This window comes from Garra rufa, chromosome 18 (assembly GCF_049309525.1).
Source record: "Garra rufa chromosome 18, GarRuf1.0, whole genome shotgun sequence".
Taxonomy (NCBI): domain Eukaryota; kingdom Metazoa; phylum Chordata; class Actinopteri; order Cypriniformes; family Cyprinidae; genus Garra; species Garra rufa.
The window spans coordinates 43,773,754-43,792,207 of NC_133378.1; the positions used below are offsets into that span (position 1 = coordinate 43,773,754).

At 36.6% G+C, this 18,454-nt stretch overlaps 1 protein-coding gene across 1 annotated transcript; it reads left to right on the top strand.

Annotated features, from left to right (window-relative positions):
• Window positions 1-2,088: 2,088 nt before the first annotated feature.
• On the top strand, window positions 2,089-18,432 carry LOC141291679 (cyclin-dependent kinase-like 4). The gene is made up of 12 exons (XM_073823836.1): window positions 2,089-2,225; window positions 2,304-2,469; window positions 3,351-3,545; window positions 3,631-3,812; window positions 4,504-4,616; window positions 4,811-4,950; window positions 5,036-5,124; window positions 11,400-11,502; window positions 11,971-12,149; window positions 12,678-12,759; window positions 16,272-16,383; window positions 18,160-18,432. The coding sequence occupies exons 2-12, from the start codon at window positions 2,308-2,310 to the stop codon at window positions 18,243-18,245; spliced, it is 1,443 nt and encodes a 480-aa protein (XP_073679937.1). The 5' UTR covers window positions 2,089-2,225; window positions 2,304-2,307; the 3' UTR covers window positions 18,246-18,432.
• The last annotated feature ends 22 nt before the right edge of the window (window positions 18,433-18,454 follow it).

The window sequence follows — 18,454 nt, forward strand, 5'->3', positions numbered from 1 at the left end:
AAACATACCGCCAAATTCTGGAAGACAAATCGGTTTATTTTATTTTTTAGACCGTGCTAATCCAATGAGCATTTCGCTGTTAAATGATCATGTCTTTAACTTTGCAAATTCTAGTATTGCATCATCCTCATGGGCGTTTAATATTTTTTTTACTCTTCAGTCTGAGTTAAATCTCTTTTTTTTTTTTTTTTTTTTGGCTCATTTTATCAGTAAAAGAAAACATGCCTAATAATTCTGCCCACCTGAATATAAGGAGTTTTTCACTTCCAGCCTTCATGGACAATTATATATCACTTATAAATGAATAAATACAAAGTTAATAGTAGTTAAGATTGATGTGGTTTGGAATTGGTTAAATGAGCTTGGAAAAAAAGGACAACCAGAATATCAATTTTCTTCAAACTTCATGTTAGTTTCTCTGATGTTTGTCCTAGTCAAACAGGGTTGTATGGACAAACAAATTCATATTGCTGAAATGTGACCCTGAACTACAAAACCAATCACAAGGGTCCTTTTTTAACAAAATGAGGTTTATGCATCATCTGAAAGCTGAATAAATATTCTTTCCATTGATGTATGGTTTGTTAGGATTGAAAATCTGAAATCTGAGGGTGCAAAAAATTCTAAATATTGAGAAAATCGCCTTTAAAGTCCAAATGAAGTTCTTAGCAATGCACATTACTAATCAAAAATTAAGTTTTGATATATTTATGATAAAAAAAAAAGAAATTGAACATGGAACATGATCTTAATATCCTAATGATTTTTGGCATAAAAGAAAAATCAATGATTTTGGCCCATGCAATTAGTTGGCTATTGCTACAAATATACCTGTGTTTTGTGGTCCAGGGTCACGAATGTAAGGGTTTGTGAGATCGCAGCATGAATAAATGTGGTTACTGTTATAGGATTATTATTTTGCTGTGAGTTGATGCCATATAAAGTTCTTGTCTCGTTTGTCATTATTGTTAGTTATTAGTTGTGTTGCAAAGAAGCTCATCTGTGTTGATTTGTTGTGTGTTTGCTGAGTTCTGAGGCCTACAGTATGTTCAACCATTTAAAACTATATTCTAGATTACTTTGTTTGCAAAAGAACAATCCTACTATAAAGCAATGATGGTAAAGATGTGCTTTTAAGCAAAACTATTAATTTATGTTGCAAAATTTGCTGAGCAAGAGATTTGTTGTTGTCTTGGTAAATTTTGTCTGAATGTTATATATGTTGAGATCTTGGTTGCAATAATTAAAAATTCAGAAAATCTGGACCCTGCACAATGTGAAAAGACATGTTAATCAACTAATTACACAATAATCAATCCTGCTCTTTGAAATAAGTTTATACGTATGGCAAGCCGGTTTAGCCTAAAATATACTAAGCGTTACTTGTCGTAATTGCATTTTTACTAGTAACAATTCAATTAGAGAGCTCTACAAATACATTTTTACTGGTCATATGTCTCCATTGACTTCCATTAATTTTTAATTACAGAGCTCTACAACAGAATTTTTACTAGTAAGAATTACAGTTAGAGATCTCTCTAAATCAATTTTTACAAGTAATAATTCCACTTAAAGAGCTCTAATTTAATTGTTACTAGTAAGATCTGAATTAGGGAGCACTTTAATTAAATCACAGAGCTCTGCAATTAAACATATCTTTAATGTGTTTGTTTTTTTACTAGTAAAAATTGAATTAGAGCTCTGTAATTGCATTTTACCAGTAATAATTAAATTAGACAGCTCTCTAATCGGAATTGTTACTAGTACAAATTGAATTACAGCTCTGTAATTGCATTTTTACGACGATTTATTTATTTATTTATTTTACGACGAGTAACGCTTAATATATTTTATGCTAAAACGGCTTGCCATACATATGGGACCAAAAGAGGAAATGTGTTGTTGTTTTTCACTATAGTCTCTTGTTTAGATAATGAAATATTCATGTACAAATAGAATTTCTGCCTTGTGTTCGTCTTCGTCCACATAAACGAGTGTTTTATTAACACGAGTCTCAAGCGCGTGATTGACAGCTCTCTACGCGCGCGCTCCCGGTCTCTATGGAGACGACGTTATTTACGCGCTGCGCAGGCAGTTGTCAATATGCCGCTCTTTGACTTTCTTCATGTAATAATCACATTAAACCGTCTTTAATAGCCACATCCGGTCATATTTGATCGGTGGTAGTCGAGCGCAGCTGCCGTTAATGAAGAGCTGAAGCTGCGGTGAGTTTGTTGAGCGGTTCTTCTCTTATGTTGTGTTTGTTGAGGTGTTTTCCTCATCGTCGTGTGTTTGTCGTTCAGTGTGATGTATAAATACGACACTCTGGGCTCTCTGGGCTCCGGTAGTTACGGGACGGTGCTGAAGTGTCGACACCGGGACACCGGCAGAATCGTCGCCGTGAAGAAGCTCGTGGAGGAAGATGAGACCGTGAGGAAGATCGTTCAGAGAGAAATCAGACTGCTGAAAGTCAGTGAGCTTCTCCTTATTCACTCATTTGTGCTGACTGTGTTATATATTTACACATTACATGTACATTAGATGGGCCATTACACTCAATGGGTGCCATTGGCTGTCAAAACTCTTCCAAAAAATTCATTTTGTATCTTTTTTTTTAAGAATGAACCTAGTATTACACATATTTAACTAGTGAAAGATGGATGTATTTTTCTCAGTCCTGTTAACAAAACTCTTGTGTTTTTAAAAAGCATGTTGAAAAATGTGTCAACAAATTCCTTCATTTTCGTCTTAGGCAGGTGTTTGTTTAAAAGAAATCGTTGGTTTCATAGTAAAAAAATTTATTTTTATTATTATAAAAAAAAATTAATAATTAATTACTATAAAAAATCACTGGAAAAATACACCTTGTGGAGATAAAGTATACAAACCCTTTTTTCATTTTAAATGCGACTAAAACCTCAAGCGTATCATTTTTCTATGATGCAATTTATTTAAAGAACAAACATTTACAGATAATGTACTCACCCCCTTGTCATCCAAGATGTTCATGTCTTTCTTTCTTCAGTCGTAAAGAAATTATGTTTTTTGAGGAAAACATTTCAGGATTTCTCTCCATATAGTGGACTTCTATGGTGCCCTGAGTTTGAACTTCCAAAATGCAGTTTAAATGCAGCTTCAAAGGACTCTAAACGATCCCAGCCGAGGAAGAAGAGTCTTATCTAGTGAAACAATTGGTTATTTAAAGAAAAAAAAATTACAATTTATATACTTTTTAACCTCAAATGTTCATCTTGTCTAGCTCTGTATGTACTCTGTGTAGAGATTAAAATGTATATAAATTGTAAATGTTTTTAGAAGTTTTCATTGGCTGCTTGTGTGTTTTTGGGCAGCAACTGCGGCATGAGAATCTGGTGAATCTGCTGGAGGTGTTTAAGCGCAAGCGTCGCTGGTATTTGGTGTTTGAGTTTGTGGATCGGACGGTTCTAGATGAGCTCGAGCAGTTCCCGTCCGGACTGGATCCATATAGAGTCCGGAGACATCTGTACCAGATCCTGAGGGCCGTTTCCTTCTGCCACCAGCACAACGTGAGCCATCCATCTATCAGTCTGTCTACTGTATCTCTGCTGTGTGTCCCTCCTTCCTGTCCAATCACGAGTGTGTGTCTGTCAGATCATTCACAGAGATGTGAAACCCGAGAACGTTCTGGTCTCTCAGCTCGGCGTGGTCAAACTCTGCGACTTCGGTTTTGCTCGGACGATGGCGGCCGCTCCCGGCGAGGTTTACACCGACTACGTGGCGACCCGCTGGTATCGAGCTCCAGAGCTGCTGGTGGGAGACACAAGATACGGGAAGTTAGTAACTAATATTAGCAGAGAAGTCAAGTTGAAGATTAGGATGAGTTTGTTTCTTCATCAGATTTGTAGAAATGTACGTTGCATCACTGTTTCACCAATGGATCTTCTGCAGTGAATGGGTGCCGTCAGAATGAGAGTCCAAACAGCTGATAAAAACACAATAATCCACAACTAACCCACTCCAGTCCATCAGTTAACATCTGGAGAAGACAAAAGCTGAAACAAATCCATCATTAACACATTTTTAACTAAAATACATCAAGACCATGATCTACAATAACCCTTCCTCCAGTGAAAAAGTGGTCTGGTCTGAATCAGGAGAGAAATATGCACAGATCAAGCACCGTTTCTAAGCCAAAACAGCTCTGAACAAATATGTGGCTAGATTATGATTAGATTTGGACTTTTTCACTGGAGGAAGCGTTATTATGGATCATGGACTCAATGTATTTGAGTTAAAAACGTCTTGATGAATTTGTTTCAGCTTTTGTCTTCTCCAGATGTTAACTGATGGACTGGAGTGGAGTGGATTACTTGTGGATTATTGTGATGTTTTTATCAGCTGTTTGGACTCTCATTCTGACGGCACCCATTCACTGCAGTGAGCAAGTGATGGAATGCCATTTTTTTCCAAATCTGTTCCCATGAACAAACAAACAGAATGAGCATGAGTGTGTGTGTGTTTCAGGGCGGTGGACGTGTGGGCCGTCGGGTGTCTGTTCTTCGAGATGTTAACGTGTGATCCTCTGTTCCCGGGCGACTCTGATATTGACCAGCTGCATCTCGTCATCAGTTGTTTCGGTGAGTTCTGCTTTGTGTTTGTTTCTCTAGACTCCATGTGTGTCAGATCCTGGTGTTCAGCGTCGCTGTAGGTGTTTCAGATTCAGTCTGTTAGTCGGATGAAGCTTTGATGGTCTCTGGTTGAGTGTTAAAAAACAAAGCCACTTTGATATTTCTGTCTAGAACTAAATCTGTTCTCTCTGGTCTTACTGCAGGTCACCTGACCCCTCGTCACCGTGAGGTCTTCTACAGGAACCCGGTGTTCATGGGACTTTCTCTTCCAGAGCCGGCGGAGAGAAACCCGCTGGAGAGCCGCTCAGTCAAACTGTCTGGATTGGTTCTGGATCTGGCTCAGGTGAGCGTCGTGTTGGTCAGGTGTGATCTGATGTGAATCAGGTGTGTTTGATGTATGACTGATGTCACGTTCGTCTCGTCTGCAGAGGTGTTTGCAGATGGATCCAGATAAACGCTCGCAGTGTGCAGATCTGCTGCTGCATCCGTACTTCACCAGAGACCGCTTCCACATGCGGTGAGTTCACACGCTTCATTCAGATCTTCTGCTGTATTTATAGAAACACTTGTGATCTTTACCTTTTCAAATATTTCCAACTTGCTCATCACACACAGTGCAGATGATCTCAGGTTTTACTATCCTTGTGGTCTAAACTGTAACATGTTAACAGTTGGAGGACCAAACTAATTATTTTACAAATTAAAATAACTATTTTTTTTTCTTTTAATTTAAAGGAAAGTAATGAATAAAAGTAATGCACATATTACCAGTCAGACTATTGCCTCTACTACCTCTCCATCTGTCATTATGCATCTCAAATTCACATTTATGTACATATATATTTTTCTTATCTTATTATTTAATGGAGTTGTAAATTCTTCAGATTTATATAATTTTCTCAATTCCTGTCCTTAGATAAATTACTTCTGTTTATATATATTTGTATTCTGTGGTCATACCAAGCATTTCACGTACTGTGCATATATACTATGACAAATGAAACGTGAAACTAGGGGTGTGCGATATGACGATTTTTGAATAAATATCGTAGTATCGTGCTACAGTGTGCCTCCGTCTTAATATACTGTACATTCACTCACGGGACACTGCACTTATTCATATTCGCGATCACAAAAGTACATTATTTGAATGTGCTTCAAAGTCTTGCCGGTAAAATAACGCCATTTGTTCTGGCATGCGCTTCATGAGCGCGTAAACCTGAAGCACGTGCGCTAAAAGCCTGTCAAACAGCACCTGATTACTAAACTGAGCTATCTTTGGCGCTTAATTTGCTTATACTGTCAAAAACACGCAAGGATTACATTTAAACACAGTCGGTTGTCTAAAGTGAAAGTACACAGTTAAGAGAAAAACGGATGCGCGCCTGTATAGATGCGTGCAGCTCTGTGACAGAACTAAACATGCTGCCGATTGTCATTAAAGGGACAGTACACCCAAAAATGTTGTCACTCACATGTCCTAAATCTATATTAATTTTTTTCTTGTGCTTAACACAAAAGAAGATATTTTGAAGAATGTGGGTAACAGTAGCTGGTCCCCGCTGACTTAAAATAAATAAATAAAATATATGGAAGTAACTGGGGACCCAGCAACTGTTTGGTTACCCACATTATTCAAAATAAGTTTTATGTTCAGCATGTTTTATGCTTAAAAAAATGCGAGAGTGAGTAAATGATGACAGAATTGTCATTTTTGGGTGATGATACGCTAATAAAACAAAACAAAGGAAAATCACTCACTGCTCTTGACTGAAGAACTTCAATACAGTTGCTTTAAATGTTGCTTCTATGTATAATTTATGTATACAATGTATATAGTGTTTTATTTTTATATTTGTTAATTAAATTTCTTGAATGCTACTGATAAATACACCGACTGTACCTGAAAATTAAAGCACTGTTTGTTTTATTTGTATAGTATGTGTATTTGTAACATGTAGCTTATCTTTGTTCTTATTTTTTAAATACAAAGAAAATAATGACAAAGATTTTTTTGTCTTCGCCCACTTTGGCTTAAATATTTGCCATTCTTTTTATTTTATATTTTGTTACCTTGTAAGGTTTTGGTTTTAAAATAGAAAAAATAATTTGGCTGTACTACTCAGACAACTTGTAAAAAAGTAAAACCAACATGACAAAGAATCGGGATAAAATCGTGAATCGTGATATTTCTTGAAAAAATCGTGATATGATATTTTTACCATATCGCCCACCCCTACGTGAAACTTAAAACTGAAACTAATTATTTATTAGGATTTAAAGAAATTTACAGGAAATACAAAAAAAGAAAAATGCGGCGTTTTAGTGCCACATAGAAAAAAAGATTATGAGAATAAAGCAATAAATTACAACAATAAAGTCGAAATATTACGAGAATAAAGTCAAAATATTTAGAGAAAAAAAGTCTAAATATTCAGAGAATAAAGTCAAAATATTTTGAGAATTGCATTAAAATATTTGAAATTACAAGAATAAAGTCAAAATATTTAGTGAATAAAGTCAAAATTATGAGAATAAAGTCTAAATGTTTCGAGAATAAGTCAAAATATTTTGAGAATTTATTGGTAGCATTTACGAGATTAAAGTTCTAATATTTTGAGAGTATATTGTAGCCTATTGCACATTCAAATGGCCAGAATTTGGGAGCACAGGGAGATGTCCAAAGTGTCAGCTTTCAAAATCAGTCAGTTTAAATCAAAATACAAACAATATGTCTATTACAGTAATGTATTTTTCATGCACTTTAATGTGGCGTGACAGATCGCTGTATTTCATTAAATTAGGCTTTACTGTTTTTCATTCCTTCTGATGTTCCTTCACATTTTTATATCATGCTATAAATTTGAAAAAAAAGGAAAAACACATTTATAACTGACAGAATTTGAAAGCTGAGGTGTGTTATATTAAAATCAACAAAGCACAAAAATGATTGCATTTACTGGCTGTCTGGCGCACTACAAATAAGGAGGCCGCTACATATTTTCATTAATTTACTGTATTATACCGTGAATAAAACAGCTTGTGAATAGTCACTTAAATACCTCAGAAAAGACAACAATATAACTTTTGTCCACTCCAACCCTTGGAACTTTTTATTGTTGTTTTTAAGTCAAGTCAAGTCACCTTTATTTATATAGCGCCTTTTACAATACAGATTGTGTCAAAGCAACTGCACAGTATTTAAACAGCACAATAGTGTGTAAGTAACGCATTATTGTAACAATCAATTTTCAGTTAAAAGCAGTTCATCAATGAATTCAGTGATATCATCGTCAGTTCAGTTCAAATAGTATACGATATCGCTGGAAAGTGTCCCCAACTAAGCAAGCCAGAGGCAACAGCGGCAAGGAACCAAAACTCCACAGGTGACAGAAATGGAGAAAAAAACCTTGGGAGAAACCAGGCTCAGTCGGGGGACCAGTTCTCCTCTGGCCAGACCAAACAACAGTTTGTACCAATGTCCGATTGTAGAGAACTCATCAGGATCCTGTGGTGTAGCACCGATGGCCGTCTAGGTTGGCGAGGTCTTTAGTGATGATCCGTTTCTGGAGCTCATCTGGTTGACATCCACGGCTATTGAAGTCATCTCCAGGTGGTGATCCATGATCTAAGCTGGGTACGGACTGGATCCGGGGGACTGCAGTGACCATCTGATCCGGATACAGGCTGGGTCTGGAGGCTACGGTGACCTCGGAATAAGAATGAAACAGACTAATATTAGCGTAGATGCCATTCTTTTTACGATGCAACGAGTGCATCAGGTGTTATGGGAGGTGTTTTCGGTTCCGGTTGACCTAATTAATGCAGCCTAACAATCCTTTAACGGATTTGAATTATAGGAATGTGTTAATGTTTTATATGTAAGCCAGGTTAAAGAGATGTGTCTTTAATCTAGATTTAAACTGACAGAGTGTGTCTGCCTCCCGAACAGTGTTAGGTAGATTGTTCCAGAGTTTAGGTGCTAGATAAGAAAATGATCTGCCGCCGGCAGTTGATTTTGATATTCTAGGTATTATCAAATTGCCAGAATTTTGAGAACGCAGCGGACGTGAAGGACTATAATACGATAGGAGCTCGTTCAAGTACTGAGGAGCTAAACCATTGAGGGCTTTATAAGTAATTAGCAAGATTTTAAAATCTATACGATGTTTTATAGGGAGCCAATGCAGTGCTGACAGAACCGGGCTAATATGGTCATACTTTCTGGTTCTAGTAAGAACTCTAGCTGCTGCATTTTGGACCAGCTGGAGTTTGTTTATTAAGCGTGCAGAACAACCACCCAATAAAGCATTACAATAATCTATCCTTGAGGTCATGAACGCATGAATTAATGTTTCAGCATTTGACATTGATAGCATAGGTCGTAATTTCGATATATTTTTAAGATGGAAAAATGCGGTTTTGCAGATGCTAGAAATGTGGCTTTCGAAGGAGAGATTGCTATCGAATAGGACGCCTAGGTTCCTAACTGATGACGACGAATTTACAGAGCAGCCATCTAGTATTAGACTGTGTTTTAGGTCATTACTTGTGGAGGTTTTAGGTCCAATAATTAACACCTCTGTTTTTTCAGAATTTAACAGTAAGAAGTTATTCGCCATCCAGTTTTTAATATCAGCAATGCATTTTGTTAGTTTTTCGAATGGATATGTTTTTCCGGGCTGCGAAGAAATATAGAGCTGAGTATCATCAGCGTAACAATGAAAGCTAACACCATGTTTCCTGATGATATCTCCCAAGGGTAACATGTAAAGCGTAAAAAGTAATGGCCCTAGTACTGAGCCTTGAGGTACTCCATACTGCACTTGCGATTTAAATGATACCTCTTCATTTATTGCCACAAACTGATGACGGTCTGATAAGTACGATTTGAACCATGCCAGTGCACTACCACTAATGCCTACATAATTTTCAAGTCTATTTAAAAGAATGTTGTGGTCAATAGTATCAAATGCGGCACTAAGATCCAGTAGCACTAATAGAGAGATGCAACCACGATCGCTTGACAATAGCAGGTCATTTGTTACTCTAATTAGAGCAGTCTCAGTACTATGATATGGTCTAAAACCTGACTGGAAATCCTCGCAGATACCATTTTTCTCTAAGAAGGAGCATAATTGTGAGGATACTACCTTTTCTAGTACCTTTGACAGAAAAGGGAGATTCGAAATTGGTCTGTAGTTAATTAATTCATAGGGGTCAAGTTGTGGTTTTTTAATGAGTGGCTTAATAACAGCTATTTTGAAGGTTTTGGGGACATATCCTAATGATAGTGACGAATTAATAATATTCAGAAGAGGATCTATGACTTCTGGAAGTACCTCCTTTAGTAGCTTAGATGGAATAGGGTCTAACATACATGTTGTGGGTTTAGATGATTTAACAAGTTTATACAATTCCTCCTCTCCTATAATAGAGAATGAATGGAATTGTTCCTCAGGAGATCTACAACGCATTATCTGATGCGATACTGTAGCGGGCGGCTGTATGGTTACAATTTTATCTCTAATAGTGTCTATCTTGGAGGTAAAGTACTTCATAAAGTCATTACTGCTGTGCTGTTGGGAAATGTCTGCACCTGTTGCTGCTATATTTTTAGTTAATTTAACCACAGTATTGAACAAATACCTAGGGTTGTGTTTGTTTTCTTCTAAGAGAGATGAAAAGTAATCCGATCTGGCAGTTTTTAATGCTTTCCTATAAGATAAATTACATTCACGCCAAGCAATACGAAAAACCTCTAGTTTTGTTTTCCTCCAGCTGCGTTCCATTTTTCGTGCTTTTCTCTTTAGGGCGCGAGTGTGATCGTTATACCACGGTGTTAGACTGTTTTTCTTAATCTTTTTTAGGAGCACTGGAGCAACTGTATCTAAAGTGCTAGAAAAGAGAGAGTCCATAGTTTCTATTACATCATCAAGTTTTTCTGAGCTATTGGATATGCTGAGGAATTCAGATAAGTCAGGAAGATTACTTACAAAGCAGTCTTTTGTAGTAGAAGTGATGGTTCTACCGTATTTGTAGCAAGGAATTGAATTAACAGTTTTAGCTATCTGGATTGTACAAGAGACTAGATAATGATCTGAGATATCATCGCTTTGCTGCAGAATTTCAACGCCATTAACATCAATTCCATGTGACAGTATTAAATCTAGAGTATGATTTCGGCAATGAGTAGGACCTGACACGTGTTGTCTAACCCCAATCGAGTTCAAAATATCTATAAATGCTGTTCCTAATGCATCTTTTTCATTATCAACATGGATTAAATTTAATTTTAATTAAATACATGTGAGGAATGAAAAGATTGGATGCCACAGAGGTTTTTGGAGTTTTCACAAAGAAAATAGTAGAATTAATTAAATGAATGTCTCATTGTAATCAAAAAGACGAGTAATTCACATGAATACAGCAATCTGTCCTGCCACATTATAGTTTGTATTTAGCTATAAAACTGACAGATTTTGAAAGCTGAGATTTTGTTTTACATTAAAAGTACCAAATACACAGATCTTATTGCTATTATTGGGTGGCTAGCGCACTACAAATAGGCCTAATAAATGCAATAAAAGACATGAAACAGGCTATACTCTCAAATTATTATAACTTTGATTGCTACGATTTAAATCTCGTAATTTCAAATTTATTCTCAAAACATTTAGACTTTATTCTCGTAATTTAGATTTAATTCTCAAAACATTACAACTTTAATCTCGTAATTTTAATTTTAATATTTATTACTGAATAGTGACCATCAGACTGTTTTATGCTCAGCTTTCAGCAAGAACTGGCCAGTAAGACACACAAGGACCTGAAGGAAAACAGCAGAGGCACGAAAAGTTCCAGGAGAGAGAAGGAGAAGCTGGACTTCATACGGGTGAGGAACATCCACCTGTCAAACTAAATCAGCCGCAGCTCCACGCTTGAATCTCATTGGTCTGTGATTCATTTTCATCAAAACAAGCCAATCAGCATTGGGCTGCTGGATGAATTTAGTCTTCGGTGTGAAGAGATCCATTAACATTTTAGCATTTGTGACCCTGGACCACAAAACCAGTCATAAGGGTCAATTCTTTGAGACTGAGATTTATACATCATCTGAAAGCTGAATAAATCAGATTTCGAGATATAACTATTTGACACAATACTGAGACAAAATGAAGTTCTTAGCAATGCATATTACTAATCAAAAATTAAGTTTTGATGTATTTATGGTAGGAAATGTACAAACTTAATTTGGCCCCATACAATGTGTTGTTGGCTATTGATACAAATACACCTGGCCACACTTGATCTCCATGTGATGGTCATCCAGTATGTGAAATGATCTGTGTGTGTGTTTCAGGACTCAGAGCTGCGCTTCAGTGAGTTCAGGCCGTCTGACGGCGAGGACAGTGACATCACAGCCAAGCTCCGCCCAGACGACACAGAGCCAATCGGTGATCCCGTGTGTCAGACGGGAATCCCGCCCATCCCCAGCGACTCTCTGTCCGTCATCAGCTCACCGGCCACACACAGCCTCAGGTGACACTCCCATCATGCACTGCTGCTGCACCACCCCTCTAACGCTGCAGTCACATGACTCTCGGCTCAGAGAATCAGGACACACACCGTGAGAACATGTCGGAAACCACATCTAATGTTACCCAGCACTGAATGTTTGTGATCTGTGAAAGTCTTCTGGTCACATGATGTATTCAGAGATGCTGTATTCTGTGACTTTATGTGAGTTTATGAATGCAGGAAAAATTGCATATGATCGTTAACAACTTAAAGGAGTGGTTCACTTCCAGAACAAAAACTTAAAAGCATTTCAGGAATGTTCTCCATATAGTGGACTTCTATGGTGGTGAGTTTGAGCTTCCAAAATGCAGTTTAAATGCAGCTTCAAAGGACTCTAAACGATCCCAGACAGGAAACAAGGGTCTTATACAGCAAAATGATTGATTAATTTCATAAAAAAAAAAATGTAATACTTTTTAACCTCAAATGCTATTTTCAGCTGATGTCACATGATTAAAATGGCACATTGTGTGTTTGTGTTTGTTAAAGATCGTTTGATAAGACGAAGAAGCAAATGAAGGTGTTTCCACGACCGTCTCAGCAGAACCTCTCCATTCAGCTCAATGCACAGGTGTGTGATTCTCACTTCATCACATTCAACACAGAACACATGTGTGTACCTACTTAACCATATTTTGGGGGCAAATTTTAATTTATATATAAAAGTCAACAAATCAAGTTTTTTCCAAATGTTTTTACTATACTGATAGCACAGATGTCAACATCTAATGTGTTGAAACATGTCTAGTCTTCATGCTCTGTGGAGTAGGGTTTCACTAATATAATAAACATACATTTGCTTAAAGCATCCATATTTGTCTATGCCCATGCAGATGAGAGGATTAAAAACTTAAACGTAAACCCCCGGTTTCACAGACAAGGCTTAAGCCTAGTCCTAGACTAAAATGTAAGTCTGAGCTGTTTCAACTGAAATTAAATTGCTCTGATTGATCTTAAAATATATCAGTGCCTTTGTTTTGTCTCAAGATGCACACCAGGGGTCCGTTCTCCGTACCTCGCTTACTACATCCAAGATCAAATGACACATCCAAGATCAAATCATCGCGCTAACTATGAGCTCGCTTTTCCGGTTCTCCGAACGCACCTGTTGTTGATGATTAGTATAGCTGGATGAAGTAATTTGAGATCACTGGGTGGCTTAAAAGGGGCTACGTATCGATAGTAGAAACATTGATCGGCAACTCTTTGATTGGTCGGCGAAAATGTCGAAGGAGCGCGCTCAGTATTTTTCTGCCGCAGAGCAAGAACTTTTGATTGAGGGATTTCAGGAGTTTCAGAGTTTAATTAAAACGCAAGGGAACACTGCAAAGGCTGCAAAAGCAAGGAGAGAGGGCTGGCAGAAAGTTGCTGACAAATTAAACTCGTAAGTAATTGTAATTATATTATTATATTATATGATATTATATATTATATTATAAAAAAGCCCTGTTTGACAACCTGTGGTCTTAAGTGGCTTGGAAAAACCACAAACACACCCAGAAAATGCTTGAGTGCCAGGTATACTTTGCGAATGGAACGGCAGACAGCACTTTTTCCTATGTTTTCTGCGTCTCCAACAGTGTACAGAAACGTGCCACTCGCAAAGAAACGCAAGGCAATGCACACAGTTTGTGCAGTTGTTAATGCCCGACTACGGCGAGTGGAACTCTTAACATAGGGATCCAACAAGTTGGTTAAGTAAATAATACCCTCACGGGAAAAACGATATCTCTCTATGAGCACACTGTCGCGCTGCGCTAGAGGATCCTGTCTATCCCGCAATATAGGTTGAATTCTGAAAAGTCTCCTTATCAACCTTGCACCTTCCGCAATGGGTTGCTCGCGTACAAACGGACAGGACATGGCTGCGACAGACTTCCCAAATCCACCTTCGCTTTTATAGCCGTGGTCTCTCATCTTGATTACACAAAGTAATGTACTATTACTACTCTAAAATATCAATTAAATCTGAAATAATTAAATATATGAAATAGAATGATTAATAGTACATTTCCCTTTTTTTTTCTTTTAGAAAATGACCTGTATGTATCTTTATGAAATCAATAAGACAATCAAATACTGCATTATCTTTAGTTACATTGATAATATTTATTTATGGAAAAAAGTGTTACACAAACTACACAAACTATATGTTTAAGTGAAATATGCACTTTTCAAACAACAGACTGCATTTTTTTTATATATAAAATACCCTGCATTACATATATGCGCGGTCATCTTTGACTTATAATATAATAGTACAAAATTAATTGGGCAAATATCGCTGTAGCTTTCGTAGAAATGAAGCGGACATAACTGAGTGGCCGCGATCTAATCCTGTTTACATAAAGTAAGCCTGCTCCCGAGCAGGTTTACGCTTACGGATCTGTTGCTATGACAGCAAGTCCCGGATGAGCGTCGAAGAACCGAATGATCCAAGATCACGCGAAATCGTCAACAATGAAATCCAGCTAACTTAGTTAGCGAGGTACGGAGAACGGACCCCAGTAATGTTTTTTTCTAAGCATGTTTATAAAAATGACTTAAATGTCCTAATTGAATTATGGCCTAATCCTGGCTTAGTCTAAGCCCTGTCTGTGAAACCGGGCCAAAAAGTATTAATTTAAGGTACATTTAGAACAGATAAAAATGTGCGATTAATAAATTAACTCATGACAATCATCCGATTAATCGCAAATAAATATTTAATCGATTGACAGCCCTAATTTTTAGTGATGATCTAGAAAAGTGCTATTTCCAGGCTTGTCACCTTCATAACAGTAGATATTTCTCATCGATAGACACATCCAAATTAAAATAATGTAACAATTATATGTTCTGTCTCTATTTGTTGGGTATTATTCCATCTGGTTTGTGCATTTTAATTAGCAGAAATCCTACAAAGAATATAGTCTCTCATAAAGAGTGGAAAATAATCATGTGTTATGGATGTGACAAAAAAGGACAAAGTAAACTCATGCGTAGACTGATATTTTCCGGATGTTTAGAGTCTATCAACAAGGATTTATTAAAATATAAACAGATGGTTTGTTATATTGGTAACACAGACATTATCTAAGCATTTACATCACATCCATAACGCTGGATTTGCCCTAATTATATTGTGCCATCTCAGGCTCTGTCATTTGTTATTTTATGACTATTTTTCTACCTCAAGTTTTGGTATTTTTGTCAACCCTGTTACAGACACAAGCGTTACTAGATACTGTAGTTTAACCACAGCTCATACCCACATCAGCTCAGTTATATAGTCAAACCTAATCATCTCATTCCTGTGACCCACATATGTCTAAACAGTAGCAGGTACATATTGTACACTTTAAAAAGGAGTTTACTTGTAGATATGGATTATATATATATATATAAATATTAAATGTAAGAAATAATTGTAATCAGGATTGACATTGCATGATGTCTCCACTCAGTAAAGCCTCATAAATCATCAAAAATACAACATTATCGAGGAGTGAGAGAAACATGCTTGTGTTTTAAGTACTGAATTCCTGATTTAGACTTCTAGAAATGACGTCACTTGAATCTACATTATTTTACAGGGGTTTTGATGAGGGTAACAGGACTGACATGAAATCAGGAGACACCAATAAATGTTTATATTTGATAGAAAAATATGCACACTTGAGACTATATTTAGAACAATATGCAAATGTGATTTTTATGTCATTTTGCAAATTAAAAGTCCTGCTGAAAATGAAGATCATAGTGAGAGACAGGCCAAAAACTTTACCCCATCAGCATAAACGCTATTTCAATTACTTAAAGTAATTTTTAATTGACTTTTTTAATGTAATATTGCTGAAAGCATACATGGCGTTATGTTTTTAAATTGCACGTTTATTTTTTGGTAAATCTAATCTATGTTTGATTATTTCTTAGGGATGCATAAGGCACAGATTTAGTGTATTGACCCATATGACGACAGAAGTCTATGTAATGGCCCATTTAGATAGATCTGTAAACGTTTGTGTGTGACTCTTCATTCATCCTGTAATGTGTGTGTGTGTGTGTGTGTGTGTGTATCTGTGTTTGTGTGTGTGTGAGTAGGTGTCAGAGCGCAGCCGGAGTCAGTACGCTGCAGGGCCTGCTGGGAAAAAGATGGCAGAGCTGCGTTTCCCTGAGCTCAGAAACACACTGCTGCCGGAGCTGAGAGCAGACGGTGTGTATGTGTTTGTCTGTGTTTCTGAGGTTCAGAAATGTCCTCACCAACACATAACTAATACTTTCCTACTGAAGTCTAGAAGACTGTTTATAAAATAACCATACCCCCCCAAACCAGCAGTTTGCATTATTAGTATTATTTTTAAATATAAAAAACATTTCCACCACTGTTTCCACAACTAAATAATAACTTGGAAAAGTTGTCATACACATGCGCAACAAATTTAATATTTTCAGTAATTTATTATACTGGGTTTTACTTTTTTCTAGAGTAGGGGAGAACGGTTTTTGAATTTCTCCGTTTGTTTAAATCCACGTGGAGTTCAGACTATAATTTTTAATCCATATTAATTTCACACTTGTCTAGTTCAAATATGCCCTTTTGTTTCATAATTCTAGTGTATACGTTATTCGTTATTTACCTCAAAAGAAAGGAAGAGAAATGCTACAATATGCCCTGTAGGTAACATCACCATATGACAGCATAAAATGTTATCTGGTGGAATGAAAAAAAAATATATGACAAACTATAATATTTTGTCAATAAAATAAAATAATTAACTTTTTCAAAAAAATATTGGCGTTTTTTTAAGAATAAAAAAAAAAATCGAATTTTGGAGTTTGACAATGGACACATATCGCAACCATGCTTGAGACAGCCCTGATGGACACACAGCTCTCATTGAACACCACACACATAAACCTGCCAAAATGCTTTACATTTCTTGAAATAATAATTTCTGAAAATTAAACATGGACTGTCAGTCTTTATTCACCGGTTTCTTGTGGTTTCTCATTAAAATCCATAGACGTCAATAGTGTAAGTTGCATCACTAATGTCACAGAATAGCACAGTTTAATAACAGCGGGGGCACATTGTCACACAGTGCTACATCTTTCCCCATCTGTGCCACTGGGATTTAAAACAGGTTAGTGTCTTCTGCTGTTTGCAAAACATTAATAAACCATCTAAACTGATAAACAACAGATTAGACACAGATAATAGCAGATTTGTCTCGTTTTAAATGAATACTAAAAACTGCGATTTTGAAATTTACTTCAGCCAGAAATGTACTTTTCTCTTTATAGTGTTGCCAACTAGTAAATACCATAAATTTGGTTATGCTAGCATGTGTGTAAATATTTAAACCGTGTGTTACAACTAACCCTGCGTTAGCACCAGTGCTACCAAGTAAAAAGGTTAATTTCGAGCCCTGCTTGTGTTTTTGGCACCTATGAGACAGGAGATAGATTCACTTCTGGACTTGAACTTAAAACATTGTAGAAACGTGATATCTTCTGATGTTCATTCATGTTTATTTCATGCTGTTACTAGTAAAGAGGAAGAATTGATCTGTCACCACACATTAAAAACACACAGAATGCTATTTATTGATTGAATTTCTTACAAAATGACAACATTTGAAAGCTGAGACTTTAATACCTAAAGCAACCTGCTGTTTGTCTGTCAGCATTGTCAGTTTCCTCTTTGCCCTGTGCTTTTCTTAGATTTTTTGTCTTGTTTCCTGCCAAAATATCTACAAATTCTTGAATCAAGAAGGATTTTCTAGACGAGTAAAAATTGTCTTGTTTTCAGAAAAAATATCTACAAATTCTTAGACGAGTGTCTTAGATTCTTCCTCAGTCCAAGGTTTATGTTCTCTATTTTGGCGCCAGATACCAGTTTAAGGCCATAAATATATCACATCGAGTCCTCATTAATACAGTCTAATAAACCTGTTGTGTGTGAATAATCTTGTTTGTGTCCTCATAGGAAGACTAAGAGGAAATAAAGAGCAGAAAAACAACAGAATCCCGTCCATCACAGCACCTGAGCTGCAGTCTGACAGCGGCACATGAACACATCTCAACTCTCAAAGACTGTCAAATACTGTAAATATGCTCTTGTTGCAATGATTTGATCTCACAGTGTTTCACTTTGCTCTTGTTCTGCTGGTTTTATTTTGGACTCGTTCGACGTGAAGATCCACTTTTAGAAATCTGGACAAGTTTGACTTCAATAAACATTCAGCTCTTCTAAACTCTATCTGCTCGTCCTTGAGTTCATG

What these genes read in the sequence shown, in the direction of transcription:
- LOC141291679 (XM_073823836.1), top strand. Translation starts at nt 2,308, where the DNA reads ATGTATAAATACGACACTCTGGGCTCTCTGGGCTCCGGTAGTTACGGG. An exon ending in CCTTCTGCCACCAGCACAAC is followed by an intron (nt 3,546 to 3,630) that starts GTGAGCCATCCA and finishes TGTGTCTGTCAG; the next exon opens with ATCATTCACAGAGATGTGAA. An exon ending in CCATTCAGCTCAATGCACAG is followed by an intron (nt 12,760 to 16,271) that starts GTGTGTGATTCT and finishes GTGTGTGAGTAG; the next exon opens with GTGTCAGAGCGCAGCCGGAG.